Raw genomic sequence first — 16,413 nt, 5'->3', positions numbered from 1 at the left:
AGGGTGTCAAAAGGGTAAGGTGACTTATTAGTAGGTAGAAGAGCAGGGACTAAAGCCTATGTCCTCCCCATGCCTACTTGCTCATTCTGCGGGGTATCCCAGGGAACACACGTCTGCCCCCATGCCCAAAACCCACTGCAGTCACCGCCCACCTGCTGACCTCTGCAACCAAGGAAACTCTATGGGCAGAGTTAACGCAGTCTTATCTGCTTCATATTTCCTTTATTTAAAAATAAAAACTGTATTGCTGCTATGAACATAGGCATTATTCACAATAGCCAAGATATGAAAGTATCCTAAGTGTCCTTCGAGGGATGATTGGATAAAGAAGATGTTGCACACACATACAAAGGACCACTCCACCATAAGAAGATGGAATACTGTCCTCTTTGATGGCGTGGGTGGACCTTCAGCGTTATGCCAAGTGACATGAGTCAGATGGAAGAGGATAAGAACTGTATGATTTCATTCACATGTGAGATATAAAACAGAAAACAACAAATGAGCAAACAAAATGCAAACAAACTCACAGATACAGACAACAGAATGGTGGTCACCAGAGGGGAAGAGGCTGGGGGAGCGTGAAGAGGGGAAAGGAGAGCAAACATACGGTGGCGGAAGGAGATTAAGCTTACAGTGGTGGCACGCAATAGAGTGTACACGTGTCATATGATAAAGCTGTACACCCGGAATTTATATAATGTTACTAACCAATTAACTTAATGATAAAATAAAACTGCTGCACAATATTTACACAAAAGTTCCCCCCAAATAAAGGGAAAACTTGGAAGCCAATGACATCAGAAGCTAGTGGACACCCATCAGACACCGAATCACGATGCGGTGACGGCCCTCTCTCACGAGCGGGGGCAGAGCCCGTCCATGCCGACCGAGGGATGGAACATATGTCACGTATACTTACCATTAACTTAGAGTATCCGCAGAAGCAGTTGGGCTATCCAAAGATGCTGCTAGCAACATTGATGTGTTTACAAATTATATTCCTCCCAGAAACTATGTGTAATATGAGGGTTTAGTCTCATTACACTTTTAAAACTGGCTTGAAAAACAGTTCACTCTGGCCAGTAAGTTAATACTTACTCTGTTTAAAAGTAGGACTATGCAATCCGATAAATGCCAAGCACCAAGTAAACCAGAAAGTTTCCATAAATAGAACATGATTAGCACTCAATTTTTATGGTGAAGATGAGATTGATGCATTAATGGGCTAAAATCAAGAGTCTACTCTTGGAAACAAACTGCTAGGTTAATAACTGATATTTACTAGCCCTGTTCTCACACCTCTTACATCCATGGTCCCTTAACAGACTGACTGTCAGAACAGCAAGCTCCCTGAGGGCCCAGACCCAGTCAGCCTCGGACATCTGGAGTCTCGCTAGCACCACAGAAACTGGCATGTAAGGAGGCCTCCATAAGCACTTGGTGAATGAAGGAGCACATTATAAATTCATCAAGCACTTTCTCAGTCACCAAAAGGTATGCCAGTCTAGTTTTAATATTAATCAAGATTGGCTGAATTTAAATTCTGTGAAAACCAGTGATTCATCACTCACTCATCGAGCTGCACAAGCCACCACAACAATCAGACAGCTCTATTCCCAGCTGCCATAAGCGCAAAAGGAATTTCCCGATGATGACTCCAACCTTCAGCTCTTGAACGACTGGGAGTTAGTTTTTCCTTTAAAAATAATGGGAGAGTCAGAATAATAGACCTGTGCTTTAATAAAGTCACAAAGAATAACAATATAGAGAGAGTGGAGATATTTCCTAAGGCCAACTAGACTAACAGGATTAAAAACAGAGCAATCAATTTTACTGCTGAAAATATAGTACATAGTCCCTGTGGAATGGTTTTATTGAAACATGAATTAGGACAACAGAGGCCAGAGGGAATCTTTTCTCTAGCAAAATCTACGCACGGAAACTACTGGATAGCCTGACTTAAAGTACAGCAGACTCTAATATGATGTGCAATTCTATGGCACACCTTTAAATAATACAGTCTGAGTGGATTTTGAGCATATGTGAGGACAGAACTCCCATACTGGATGGATATATGTCCACTTCATCACAACACGTCACCTTCACACCAAGTCACCTTCTAGCCCCTCAAAACAATGTGCGAACATCAGAGCTGGGCAGGAACATCCCCCCAAAACACAGTAGTGCAAAACTGGTAAGGGTTGTTACAGCAAAGCATTCCAGATAGGAGATTCAAACGCCACTCTTACATTCTCACCACAGAGATGCCAGACATGTTTTCCGTAAAAGAGAAAAAGAAGAAAAGCAAGGGAAACAAAGTCATTATTAGATATAAAGTATAAGTACAAAGTAATAAAGGATTGTTAAGACAATAGTCAAGGAGTCTTAAAAACATGATTGATTTGGGAAGTCTTGACAGAGTGGAAAGTAGGAACCTAACTATGAATAAGGATAGAAAAACATGTATATAATACATTAATACTTCCCATAACAATTTTATGTATATTATTTCATTTCATTCTCACATTCAAACCAGATATGTAGCTATTGTAACCTCGATTTTTCAGAGAACAAAACAGTCCCAGAGAGACTGGATAACAGACTCTGCGTGGTCAGCAGGACTGCACGTCTCCTAACTCAGGACCCCCTCCTTTTCTCCCCGCACCCCACCTCCAGTGAGCTGGGTACGTGGAGTATTGCAAATATCACTCACAGTCATACAAAACCAAGTTGTGTCACCAACTTCCTAATGTACAACTCTCACACCAGAAGTGTTTTTCCCTTCTGTAATTTACTTTCTGTTAAGCTTTTCATGGAGCATACTGTTTAAACACACACACACACATACACACACAAACACACACACACACACACACACACAACAACAACAACTTCAATGGCTTTTAAGGTCCAGGATTTATGAATCTATCTTACATAAAATTTTACCTTACACACTACCCCAAGTTTCTATTACAGTTACACAGAACTGCTTCGGTAATTGTGTAACTGTCTAATTATGACCTTCCTCCTGAATTAACAAAATGAGCACAATTAATTCCTCATTCCGATACTATACCCAATACTTATCTTTCACAAAAGTAGTACTGAAATGTACCCTACACGTACGCTAAAAGGGAGGACATTACAAACAGGAAACAGTTACTGGTTTGGGACGATCCCTCTTTTCCCACATCCAACTCAGAATTCTAGTCTGCATTTCAGGAACACTTCTTTCGTCCTCTTACAGTGGGCTTCCTTGGCATAACTGTGAGCCCGACTCCCTTTCAGGGGTTGGCAATATGGCTGTCTACAGACAAGAGGGAGGCCACCCCGACACGGTGCCACCAAGCCCAGGCCCAGGGCATCTCTCTGGGGCGGGGGCAAGCTTCCCCACCTTGCCAACTCACCAGGCTTAGCACTCACTTCCCATTCAGTCGCCTGAGGAGCTGTGCCCTCATGTTGCTCTCCACCCTTTACCGAAAGCCCAAGCCACACAAAACCCCAAACTTTGGTTGCTATGCAGGAGGACCTGGAGATGAATAAGGATCCAAAAAATGCAGTTCAGCATACTATCTTCTATTTTTTCAAAGAAGTGGTCTGGTCTTAGTCTCTTGTTTCTGAATCTCTCGTTTACAGGGACAGACACCTGAAATCCGGTTTTAAAGAACCGCTGGTTTCTGAGTGGACAGAAGCTAACTGTGGTCGGTCTCTTGTTTCCTCACTGAGGAAGGAAAACCGATGAGGAAGTCTCTCATTGTGTCTGAAAATCATTTTATGGGTTGTTCCTTCACTGTTACCTACTAATGGGAACATATGGCTATGAATTAGAAAAACACCTAAAAATAGAACTGAAAACCACTATGGTTTCAATGTCAAATTTACGATCAAAATGTACATTTTAATGGCAAGTTTTTGTTACCATTTGTTACAGTGAAATGACAGACTTAAAAGCTGTTGTCAGAGGCTTGTGGTGTTGTGGGAAGTGTGTGAGTGTAGGTGTTGCATGGGCAACATGTGTGTGTCAGCGTGCACATAGTAGGGGTGGGAAGGTCTCACCTCTAACTCCCTTTGGTTAAAGAAGATATTAAAGGAAAGAATCTTGCCCAAGGCTTTTCCTTCTACTAGTTTCAAGGTCTTTTTTTTTTAATGCTTTGAATCCTACATGTTTGTGTTCTAATTTTTTTTTTAATCTCCTGTTTTGCAGTGTGGTCCGCGCTGAAGGCCATTTCTGTAAAAATAACAACTAATTCTCTGGAGATAAAATCTACAAGTGAGCAGATATAGTTTTATTCAAGGTTCCCTTTGGGGCAAGGACAGTTGGCCCACTGATTATTGAGTTCCCAGCCTACAAATTATGTAGAACGGAAAAACACAAAGGGGGTTTATCTTTGCATTAGCATTCTCTGCCCTTCTCCCAAACACATGTAGAACTGCTCTGTTTTCTCAAATTCTCTTGCAGGAGAGGGGAAAAACACCGCTGCCTGTGGAGGGCTGTCCACACCGGGGGCCCCTAACAACATCTGATCAGCTATGGTGCCCCAAGTTCTTACCCCAACTCCCCCCAGGGCACGGGCGGCAGGGTAAGTCTGCTCACAGAGCACATCACCTGTCATCTCCTCTGGCTCCTATGAACTCCCCATCAGATTCACCTTTGCCTGCGAATGGCACCTGCTTCCCAACCTGCAGGTCTCGGAACATGGTGGAGTGACAGCTAAACCCCGACATGCACCACCACCTCCAGTTTGGTGACAGGCACCAGGCACACCGTTCGCTATGACCCACTGAGAATCACAGCGCCCTGACAAGGCACTGAGCAGAGCATCATTTCGGAGTTCCCCAAGTGCTGTCACCACTGCAGAAAATAAGGACAGGTCAGGTATTTTGTAGAGGGCAACAGCTTTTCAAAATGAAAACCACACACTCAGCTCTAATCGAGGCATTATTTCGGCCTCCTCCTCAGCTTGCACAAACCACCCAGCCTCCCTCTGCTTCCAGCTCTTCCTCCGAAAGATTAGAAGGACCAATGCTGGGCTCATGATAGTAAGAATAGTGTCTTCTAATGGAAGGACTGCAGGGGACAATTCTTTCTGCTTTCATCGGATGATACTGGGCAAGCATCCTTGTATTTGTACAGTGTCTCAGCTTCCTTTGTAAAGAAACAGTATGCTAACTTAATCCCTATTTTATAATGGAAATTAATTCCTCCCCGCACACTTTCTCAAGCCACGGAGCTGCCTCTCAGGACTGAAACGTCCACTCTCAGACTAGAGGGTCGCTGCTGGGTCAAGTCCAGCATCAAGGTATCTGGGACTTAAACGGGCTCTTTGTTATGTTAAAAATTTTAAATCAACATAAACATGTCCTTAAAATTTTTTTTTGTAAAGATAATCATGTGTAGAAAGATGCTCTGAGGCTGGACCCAGTGTTTTCTAAACCCTGAAGCAGGGGTCAAACAAGTCCTCTCAAAGCCCCCAGATTTGCTTCCTGTGGCACTGAGGGCCTTTGGAACGGGGCAGATCTCTCATTGTTCCAGGAGAGATGTCCTCGGGTGAAGCTGCCTGGTAATGCAGGTACCCAAATAAAATGAATCATGGTACAAAAGAATCCAGGGCAGCCCTATGGATTGGGCTTCTCAGTGTTCTCACTCCATGGAAGGGAAGGGACAACTTTCTCATTTTTAGTGTGTGAAGATCAGCTTTGTCCCAGCTGGATGAAGAGTTTCAGTTTTGAGTCTAGGAGTAGAGGGCTAAGGTGAAAAGCTCAGGATAAGACTGCTAATTGACTGAGGAAGACATAATTTGTGCCTTATTTCCAGATATAAGACTGAGTTAACTCTGGCCATAGACCTCACGCCCTTGTCTAACTTCTGCTTGAACGTGAGAAGTCTGGACCTTATGGTATGGCTCATCCACTGAAACTGTATAAAAGCTCTCCTTAACAGCCAAAGTGATATGAGAAAATATCTTGCTTCAGGTCATGCAGGCATGGGCGTCGTTTAGGACTGTGAAAGTTTAGAGCTAGATGGAAACCTGTGAGGAATCATCTAAGCAAACAGATTCCATCTCCACAGCTAGCTTCCATGACCAGGCATGGCTGCCCAGAGCAGCCTGTGGACAAGGATGTGAGGGCAAGCCTGGCTCTGCAGGGAGGAGTGCTGCCATCGATTAGTGATGTCTGCCCTGGGTGCAGGTGTGGAGAGTAATGCACTTCTGCTCCGTGACTACAAACTGTTTAAAAGTCCCTCATTTATAGACAAGGAAAATGAAATCCTGCAGAGACAGAGTCAGAATGAAAACCCCATCCTTCTTACTACATTTTACCATACTTGGTCTCATTATATTACCATAGCTCAAAAACCTACTACAGATCCACAAGCCCTTACTAACTATTCTGAAACCCAAAAAGCTCTGAAAATATGTACCTTATACTGAAGGGAAAACCCGACTTGAAATAACATGGGACTACTTACATTATTTATAGCACTGATTATAGAATACCGCCCCAAACCTTGCTGGGGGGCAACTGGCTGATACAAATGCAAAAATCCAGTCCTCTCTTCTTCCTCACTATAAATACATGGGGTCTTCATCAAGTAGAAGCACTGTCTCCTATAAGTAAGTGACTCTGGCACAAGAATTTCTACAGTGCTGGTCAATATTTGGGTTGAATTTAACTGGGGCACACTGGTGGTGATCTGTCATGTGGAAATGTATTGCAAATCTAACACGATCATTTTACATAGTAAGTCTAGAGCTGATTTTGTTTGTGGTTTACAATATCCTAGAAGACTGGCTACTCTTTAAATCTTTTTATGGTTATTTAAATAAGCATCAGGATCACTTAAAACTAAATAAAATATGCTAGGTAATTTTTCTGTTTATTATAAATTTTAGGCCTGGGGTAAGCCATTAAATTTTAAAGACATGAGAATGTCCTTGTAGATATTACAGTTAAACTGTGGCTGGAACATGAGAATCTTTACTGTGCAAACCCCAATTGCTTTTTGGAAATATACACTGGACAGCTCCCTAAGCTCTAGTCCTGCCTTCTCACCAGAGTGCTCATCTGAAACAGCAGGTGATGAATTCTGTTGCAGATACCTCAAGTGTTTTAGAGAATGAATTCAAGAAGCTGTGTAAAAACAAGGGCTTTCTGTTATTTGGAGGCAAATCATTTCATCTCTGAGCATTAGTTTCTTTATCTGTACAAAAGAAATAATACTTGCATGGCCTACTCACAGGAGTTTTATGAAATGAAATAAATGTATGAGAAAAAGCTTTGCGAACTCTAAGTCAAACTGTGCGTATTTTACTGTTATGCATAAAATCATTTTATATCCACTACTGCCGCCTCAAGTAGCATGAGAAATCCTTGCTGTCTCTAAACCAGACTCATGAGCTCCTTTAAAACCAGCTCCTCTCCAGTTGCTTCTATTTATGCTATGGCACCCCTGGTTCTCCCAGGCACCCAAGCTGAGAGACTTGGGTTGTGCTGGAAACCTTGCTCCTCCCACCCACTCTGATCCACACATGATCAGTTCCTTTCAAAATACAAATCTGATCAGGTCAAGCTCTTGCTTCAAAATCATTGACAATTTCCTATTCTTGAAAAAAAGGGTCAATACACTTACGTTGCCCCCAAGACCCTGTCCTGGCTGGCCCTTCCCCCACCCCCCGCCCTCTTACTCAATAATGAACTCTCCTCCTTCCCATCTACACCCCAGCCACACAGCCTTCTTCGGTGTCCCCAAAGCCCCCATTCCCTCCAGGGGCACAGCCGTTGCCCACACTGGCCCTTTGCTGGAACTGCCGGCCGCGGGCGTCCTGTGTGGCTGTCTGCAGCTGCGTGTCCTCTGCAAAGCCGTCCTGCGATCCCTGGTACTGCTCCAGTGCTAGTGTGCTGGGGGGACATGAACACGGGCCCTTTCCCTTCGAGCGTGTATCACTGTTCGAAATGATCTGCTACACGCGGTCTCGGCCCGCTTCCTCAGCTGTGAAGTTCATGACAGCGGTGCCTGTTTCCCTCCTACACTGCCATCTCAGTGCCTTGCACGTAATGGGAACTTCTTAAATAAATGAGTAAATCCACCCATCTTGGGCCCTCTCCTCACTGTCTACAGATTTTTTTCTAAGACCCTGAAAGCATTTTCTCTGATGCAGGGACAGATGAAACACAAGAATGGAAAAAGCTCCTACCTGTGTTTTCCGTATGCCTGTACCTACATGCTTCCTCACCCCCGGCCCCAATGGCATTCCCTATGATGGCCGAGCAGATGTCTCAGGAATGGAAGAGCGCCACTCTCCCTGGAATATTTATGACCCAGGAAATACCATGGTATCTAATTTTTATTTTAATCTTTCATCTTACTTGTGAAATTTGTTGTCTAGGAAAGTACTGTAATTCAAGCACAAGGAGAGTCCTGCAGACTTAATGCTCTTGAAGGAGCTGTTTGGTTGTTGCTGCTGTTTCAACGTTAGGGACGTGGAAAGGGCGCCAGCTGTGTGGAGGGAGTTTGGCATTAAACGTGTTGAGTGCAAAGCAGGTCTGGGAGGGAAAATCTGCAACCATGAGGAAAGTACCCAGGGCTGAGCCTGGGGCATAAACCAGATTTTAGAATTGTGTAGCTCTGAATATTTTAAACTTCATATTTTTAGCCCTTCATAAAGCTTTTTCACATTCCTCATATTAATAAGGCCATCGGGCACAGGAGTTACGGAGTGACCCATGTAGGGCTCCTGCAGACCTAGGTCTGGATCCTGGTTCAGTCTCTTATCAACTGCAAGACCCTAGGCAGGCGGAGCAGCCACACCTACCCACAGCTTCCTCACCTATAAGATGGACAAGTGCAAACAGATCCCAGGTCACGATGTCATTGTGAGAATTTAGATGAGACACTCAGCAGTGTGCTTCACCATGTGGGGGGTCAGTGAAGTAGGCAAGACAGACAATCATACCCCTTTCAAACAGCCTCAAAGAGGTCAAGAGGACATGCAGCCCTTGTCAGAGAGCCGAGGACCTGAACGGAAGTCGAACACATGCAAACCTCCTGCTAATTCTCGGTGTAATGAAACCCCCAGCCCAAGGGGGTACTTTATAATATACTATGATTGCTCTTCCAAACTATAATCTGTGTAGCAAGAGCTTCTTAAGCCACCTGGAGCAAGAGCTTACATCCGAGCTTCCTAAACTACCTGGAACATAAGAGAATTCCTACCAGTTCTAAGTAGAAACTTCTGCTGTGTTGAGGGACAGCTGTCCCCACAATACAGGCAGGAACCTCTGACCAAAGAGGCACTGATGTTTGTCCTCAACAAACAGGGGAAGACTCGATGGAGCAAAATTGAGAGCACAGATAGGCCATCGTTACGGGACAGGGGTCAGCCAACTGCAGCCTGCAGCCCGAACCCGCCCTCCGCCCGGCTTGGCAAACAAAGGCTCCAAAAGGAACGCAGACAGGCCCTTCATCCTAACAGAGACCACGGGGCCCACAAAGTCTCAAGTGTTTACTCTCTGGCCCTTCACTGAAAAACTGCTGACCTCCGTTATAAAAGATACACAACAGGGAAGAAAAAACCCTGAGAATATCTTCAAAAGCAAGATTTTATTCCTAGAGTTCTTTTTTTCCCACACATCAGTCCCATGAAGAAGGGGTGCTTTACCTTTTCGGGGAAGTAACAGGCGAACCAGAGCCCCCACACGAATAGCAGGGCCTGCAAGGAAAGACCTGACGCCCAGCTACACTGACCTCAGGGTCCCAGTATCTCTATCTCCCACCGCGACGGAATTCTGCACATTTACAGAAGGAAAGACTCACTGGAGTTTTCTCTTCTTTGAGGGGTGGTGCTGGTCTCGAGTCTGGCCCCGACTCCTCCTCTCCCGCTGCTTTCTGACCGAGGTTCTGAGGCTCCCAGGTGCAAGGTGTCTGCGGGTCACAGTAATGTGACTTCGAGGTGAAGCTGTTGGTGAGTTCTTTGGGCTGAGCTTTGCTGAAGGGAAACAAATATGGGGTCATCAAAAACATTCTTCAGTATCGACAGCTTTTCCAAAGCAGATGTCTAGGTTCAAATTATATGAAAAACAGGAATAGATATGATTTACTGAGTGCTTATCATATGCTGGGCTCTTTGCTTGGTATTTGAAAGACATAAACTTAATCCGTATGAGGAAGTCCTTTACTTACCTTTACTTATTATAAAAAGTAAAAGTAATGTTATCTTTACTTTTTATAAGAGGCTCAAAATAATTATGTACTTTATCCAAGGCCACATAGTGGAGAGCCAGGATTCGAACTCACGTCTGCCCAACTGCTGGTTCAGAAGTTAAACTGCCAGGGTACACTGCCTTCCTGTAATCAGCAGCAAATAATGCCTTCATCTCTGTAGGCCCATTCATAGTTCTAAGTTACGGAAGTGGGTGGGCAGTATCATCAGCCCCTGGGATCTGCATGGAGGTCCGTGTGCCTGAATCTATTTCACCAGCTCTGATAGGGCTATCAGCACTCAAGGGATAGCAGGCTTCACAGAGGCCACCTGGGGCACCAAGCAGAGGGCATCTGTCATCTCTCTCGTTGCCACCACCAAGTCGCCTTCCTGCATCTCCAGTTGATCATGTCCCTTCCTTATTCAAAAACCTCTTCACTGTACACAGACCGAGGTCCGAACTCCTAAACCTGGCCTTCGGGCACTTTAGAGCATGGCCCCCGTCCCCTCTCTGTGCCCCTGTGCCCCGAACACTCAGAATAACTCAACGTTACCTGAAGAACCACGTATCAAGTTTAGAGTTTAGGGGTCCTGATTATACCCTCTGCCTGCAATTTCCTTTCTGACCTTCTGTAGCCAGAAAATGCTACTTTTCCTTCCAGGCTCAATTCAGATGCCCCCTCTTCTGTGGATCTGAATGACAGGCTCTGTTAATGCCCTGTTTATAACTTGATTGTAGCACCCATCACAGTCTGTTTTGGCTGTAGGCAGCTGCCTGTTTGTCCTTCCTGAGTGGAAGCTCTTTATTCATTTTTGAATTCCCAGTGCCTAGCACAGTGTAAGCACCTCACAGGCCTGCCTACTCAGCTGCCCATGTCTAAGCCATTTCTCTGAAGGCCTGAAGCGTGAGCAGTCACTTACATCACTGCTGTTCAGCTGTATCGGCCCGCATTGCTCTAGCATGCTTCTGGTGAAGCCAGTGACCGCTGGGGAAACAACATCCAGAACAAAATGAGAATGAGTGGGAACATGACCCAGCTGATTGGATAGCACTGTGGGAAGGAAGGGGATTACCAGATGTCTAAAGAGACTTCCCAGAGAAATCTAAGTTAGTGACCCTGAAATCCCACCCTACGCTCTCAGGAGATGTGGTGAGCAAGCAGCACCCTGGCCTCATCTGCTGTGGGCTTGCAGATCTCCTACCTGAGCTCTTCTGCCTCCTGCTGTGCTTTCAGGGCCCTCTCGGCGACAATTTCATTGCAGAGCACATCGTAGGGTTTGTCCAGGTGGTGCTCGCCCATCACCCAGACCCAGACTTCTTTATCCGCTCCCAGTTTCCAATGAACAGATTTGCTGTTCTCTGCAAGCAAAACAAACTTTGGATCGAACAGAATCTTTCGGTGGGGGTTAGTATGTTTCCCATCGCTAAAGGATTTAGGGTCTTTGGGGGGAAAATAACTAGATGAAGCAAATCACTTCCCACTCTCCCGGGGACGAGCAGCTTTTCTAGGCAGCAGTGGACACGGTGACAGTTGGCGGCGGCTGCAGCAACGTTTGTTTTAAAATATGATACATATGGGTTTTGAATGTGTCTGTTTTATCAATGAGGAAGGCAAGGTGGGAAGAAAGCATGCATTATTTACATCAACCTTTAGGGCAGCAGAGCTAATGCCAGCTACCGGAACCCCTGGAGCCTAGCATGTCCCTGTGACCCAGAATTAACAGCTGCTCCAGAGGCTGGTGTTCCTAGTCTCTCTCTAGGCTCCATTGCTGGCTAAAATGCATACATTTTAGAGTTAAATCTTAGCCCTGCCATCTACTAGCTTTGTGACTTGGACAAGTTACTCAACCTCTTTAAGCCTCGGTCTCCTCCCCTGCGACGTGGGAATACTAATACCTGCTACACAGGACTGCCATGGGAATGGGCAGGCTAGGCACACCAGGCACTTCCCCTGAGGCAGGGGTGTCAAACTCATTTTCACTGGGGGGGGGGGGGGGGTCACATCAGCCTTGCAGTTGCCTTCAAAGGGCTGAATGTAATTTTAGGACTGTATAAATGTAACTACTCCTTAACAGTTAAGCAAGAGCTCGGTGCTGCCGCTGGGCAAAAACAAGGTGCCCACCAGATAAAACAAGAGGGAGGGCCGGATTCAGCCCTCGGGCCTTGTGTTTGCCACCTGTGCCCTAGTGCCTGCCTCGTACTAGGAGTTCAAGAGAGGTTAACTGCTATCATCACTCTCCTACTGTTTACTTATAGGGCTGCTCAGAGATTCACACCCGCTTGTGAGAAGATAATGCTACTGGTAGTGTGATACGTGGTGAAGCTACTTAAATAACCCTTGTTTACAATTGGTCACAAGGGTTCTGTTACAGCCCAGTGCCCTACTCCCTGGACTGGCCGCACAGGTCACGCTCCCTGAAACCCAGGGAAAGTGGAGCACAGCTGGGAGAGGCCAGAGCTGCAGCTAAATCTGAAGGCCCCAGTGCAGAACTGCCCAGGGCCACCCCGGTCCACAGTTGGTTCTGGTCAAAATCCCAGGGCCTTGAGGACCTCAAACCTGCCGGGGGTCCGGGTACATGTAAAAGGCACCCAAGTGGAACACAGGCCAGACCACACTTCTGGGTTGGAAATCCACACTGGGATTGTCTTGTCTCCTTACATTAAGTAGAAGAAGGTTTCCAATTAAAGCATCTTCTGTCCCCCGCATTGTTGCCCTACTTCCTACTGTTGCCTGGGAATTCACTGAAGAAGCAGCTGCTCGGTCAGAGCTGTGCGTTTCCCAGGTGCTTCGCCTCTGCCCGGCGCAGTGGAGACTTTCTGCAAGATGCTGGGTAAGACACTGGGTGGGGGTGGGGAGATGAATCACAGCCTTCACTATGAAAGGAGTGACTGTATCCTTCAGGAGGAAGCTGACCTCACGCCGTTTCACTAGTGCAGAAACAGGGAAGGGCTATCCAGGGGTGAAGGGAGATCAGTCCCGAGTGCGCCCTCCTGGGGACAAGCCCTAGCCAGCTGGGCTCCGTTTGGAGAAATGCCAAATGGCTCATTAACTTCCGAAAGCTGTCACACCTCATAAAACTCCCTCTACCACACTCTCTCGGGGCAACTAATAACATTTTTCACTGTGTCCATCTCTCAACCTTCACCTAAGTCACACTCCACCATGTTTTTGACAGCAGGAGGGAGATGTCCTGAGAGGAGACTAGCAGAGTGCTGGGGCGAGGTGGGGGGGCCACAGGGGTACCCAGGGGTACCCAGGAATCCCAGAAGCTCTGCTCAGTGCTGCACAGCACACGCGTCTCCCAAAACCGTCTCCAGAGATGCCCACAAGGTGCAGGCGGGGGCAGGAGGCACTGCTCTGGGGGGTGGGGGAGAGAAATCCCAGCGCTGCCTGGGAGCAGAGGAGGGTCCTCAGAAACTAAGACTAGAGAAGAGAACCGAAGCAGAGGACCCGACGGAGTCTTGGCACTTTAAAAGGAGGCGGGCGGTGAGAGTATGGTGCAGTTAAAAAAGATTGTGGTTTGGGGACAAGAAGAAAGAGAATTAGACACAAAATGTCAGATTTAGCCAGGTGCCAAAAAAGGAGGTCTATGGACAGAGTGGCATTGACGGTAATCTCCGTCCTGACTACTCCTCACCCTCAGGGGCTTTCATACGAGGGCTGAAAGTAGAGAGACTGCGGAGGCTTCCAGGGTTCCACACACCACGCTAAAACCTTAGGCGGGTGGGGGGAGACTCTGATACCCTCAGCCCCCTGCCGATGTGAAGGAGGGCATTAAGCCTCTGTTTAGTTCACTCCACAAAGACTTGGGAGTTTCCAACTCTGAGCACAAGGCAGAGCCAGATGCTGCAGGAGACACATGGATAAAACAGATGGGGCCACTCCCTGCAAGTCACCTAGAGTCTGAGAGAAAGAGCGAGGCATGAGGTCACATATCTGATAAACTATATCATGTGTCTGCTCTGTGCAGGCACTGAGGTAGATGCGTGCAAAAACGTGAACAACAGCAACCACTTCCTGCCCTCAGGGAACTTACGTTCCAGTTGGAGGGGGCAGGCATTGAATAATTAATTAATTATAAAAGCAACACCTTGTGGGAGGGTGGTGTTTAAGGTGGTAAGGGAATGCTTCAGAAGATGAACTAACAAGTTTGGAAGGCCATCTTACATTTTAAGTCCAACGAGGGTTCAAAGGATGGAGGAATTGCTCTGGAAGGACAGAGAAGAAATAGGAAGGGACATTGTCTGTGCTGAGTTTTGGTGGAGGGATGTGGAATTTAGGGAGCAGGAGAGGGTTTGGTGCCCAACACAAAGAACAGCACGATTGGAGGTCACAGCAGGGAATCGGTGGGGGTTATGGGGAAGAAGGGTCTTGACCGGAGCTGGGAAAGGTTTAGAATTCACCGGACACAGGGTGAGGATTGTGCAGGGGGGCAAACCCCACAGGGCACAGGTCCTAGACACCTGGCTAGAGGATTTAAACTTCGGGCCCGTACTGCATAAACACAGAAAGGGGCACTGAGATCCCAGCGCTCCCACCAACTTTTTATGTGACCATATCTATGTCACTTTACCTCTCTTAGCCTGAATTCCCTCTTTAATAAGACCCAGGTAGTAACTCTGGCCTCACAGACCTGTCGCATGATAAATGCTCAGAAAATACTAGCTCCGTTCCTGATCTCGTGACCAACAAAAGGCCCGTGACTGTATGGGCTGGTGGTGCCCATATGAGAGGAGCGATCTAAGACGCGCCGGGGCCTGTCAGCACCTGGTGGGTGAGGGTGGCCGGAGGTGGGAGCCCGGTGACTGAGTGCGGAGAGAGGAAGGGTGGGAACACAGGAGGGGGCAACCACAGCCTGAATGAGGGAAAGGGCAGTGTCACGCTGGACAGTAAGGTCCAGGTGGCTGAATCAAGGAAGGACTCAAAGATGATGCCAACATTTTGAGACTTAACCACTGGGAGGTCAGTGGTAGGACAGCAGGAACAGTGACATTGAGAAAGTGCATTTGTTCGAGGAGTTAGAGAGTGAGCTATTTTGCAGATGTAGAAAAAATTATTTTTAATTTTACTAGAAATCTGCACGCAGAGTTTCAGTTGATACTAAAGTATGGAACTGAAGTCAGAAGCGAGGCTGAGATGGACCACGTGAGGTTGGGGTGACCTCACAGATGGTGTTGTTGAAGCCAGCAGCACAGATGAAGTCACAGAGAGAACAAAGCCGAGGAGAGAGCCTTGGAAAAGCACGTGCTCTATTCAGGAGGCAAAAGAAAAGGGAGAGCAAAGAGAGTGCTGGTTCAAAAGGAAACCAAACCAAACAAAACAAAACCAGATTCTGATTCCTGAGTAACTGACTGACAGGGAAGGAGGCGAAGAGAACGCAGGGCCACGCGGCCGAGGGAGGAGCAGAGGGAACAGAGCCCATGCGCTGAGAGGAGGGGAGAAGGGAGGAGGACTGAGCCGCCTCAGAGAGGACAACGTGGAGGAGACAGGTGGGGACAGGCTGAAAGAGTGAGACAGAAACAACGGCGAAAGACGGAGGCTGCTAGTACGCGCTCTGGAGAAGTTCGTTATTTACTGAGTGCCTGCTGTGCTCTGGGCACTGCACACAGGCCAAGAGACAGAAGGAGCATCGGCCGGAGCACAGGCAGCTGGAAGATATCTCCAAACGGGAAACAAGGGCAGGTTCCACCGCTGGATTGTAGGACGGGTGCCAGGGACCAGGCTCAGGGACTGATGGGTAGAGGGACACTCGGAGAACAGGTAAACGAGACAGTGTTGACAAGGAGAGCAGAGAAGCTCCAGTCTGGCAAGAGCTGAAAACTGGTAGGTTCAGAACCACATTTCCATCCCCAAATACTTCCTGAAGGTAAAGGTACAAACTTAAGGGCTCCTAAGGGGGCAGCCACACCCTGGGATTTCACTGATAAGTGGAAGGTAAAAAAATAAATAAACAAACAAAACAAACAGACTCCTGTATACAGAGGATAAACTGATGGTCAGATGGGAGGTGAGAAGGTGAGGGATTAAGGAGTACAAAGTGGCAGTTACAGAACAGACAAGGGGACGTAAAGCTCAGCAGGGGAATACAGTCAATAATACTGTAATGCAGCATGTGGTGCCAGGCAGGTACCGGACTTATGGGGGCGTCACTCTGTAAGTTATATAAATGTCTAGCCACTATGCTGTATACCTGAAACTAATATAATGTT

The 16,413-nt window shown here is 46.9% G+C and overlaps 1 protein-coding gene across 5 annotated transcripts in view; it reads right to left on the bottom strand.

Annotated features, from left to right (window-relative positions):
* The window catches only part of SH2D4A (SH2 domain containing 4A), a 50,425-nt gene that overhangs the window by 21,562 nt on the left and 12,450 nt on the right, over nucleotides 1–16,413 (bottom strand). For all 5 annotated transcript variants that reach the window (XM_036011516.1, XM_036011518.1, XM_028526579.2 and 2 more), the window contains exons 3-4: nucleotides 11,406–11,562; nucleotides 9,818–9,989 (exon numbers count right to left, since the gene is read on the bottom strand). In XM_036011516.1, the coding sequence (XP_035867409.1) occupies nucleotides 9,818–9,989; nucleotides 11,406–11,562 (329 nt within the window). The remainder of the gene's footprint in view (nucleotides 1–9,817; nucleotides 9,990–11,405; nucleotides 11,563–16,413) is intronic.

Source organism: Phyllostomus discolor, chromosome 11, assembly GCF_004126475.2.
Source record: "Phyllostomus discolor isolate MPI-MPIP mPhyDis1 chromosome 11, mPhyDis1.pri.v3, whole genome shotgun sequence".
Taxonomy (NCBI): domain Eukaryota; kingdom Metazoa; phylum Chordata; class Mammalia; order Chiroptera; family Phyllostomidae; genus Phyllostomus; species Phyllostomus discolor.
This window is presented reverse-complemented; position numbering and strand designations above follow the sequence as displayed.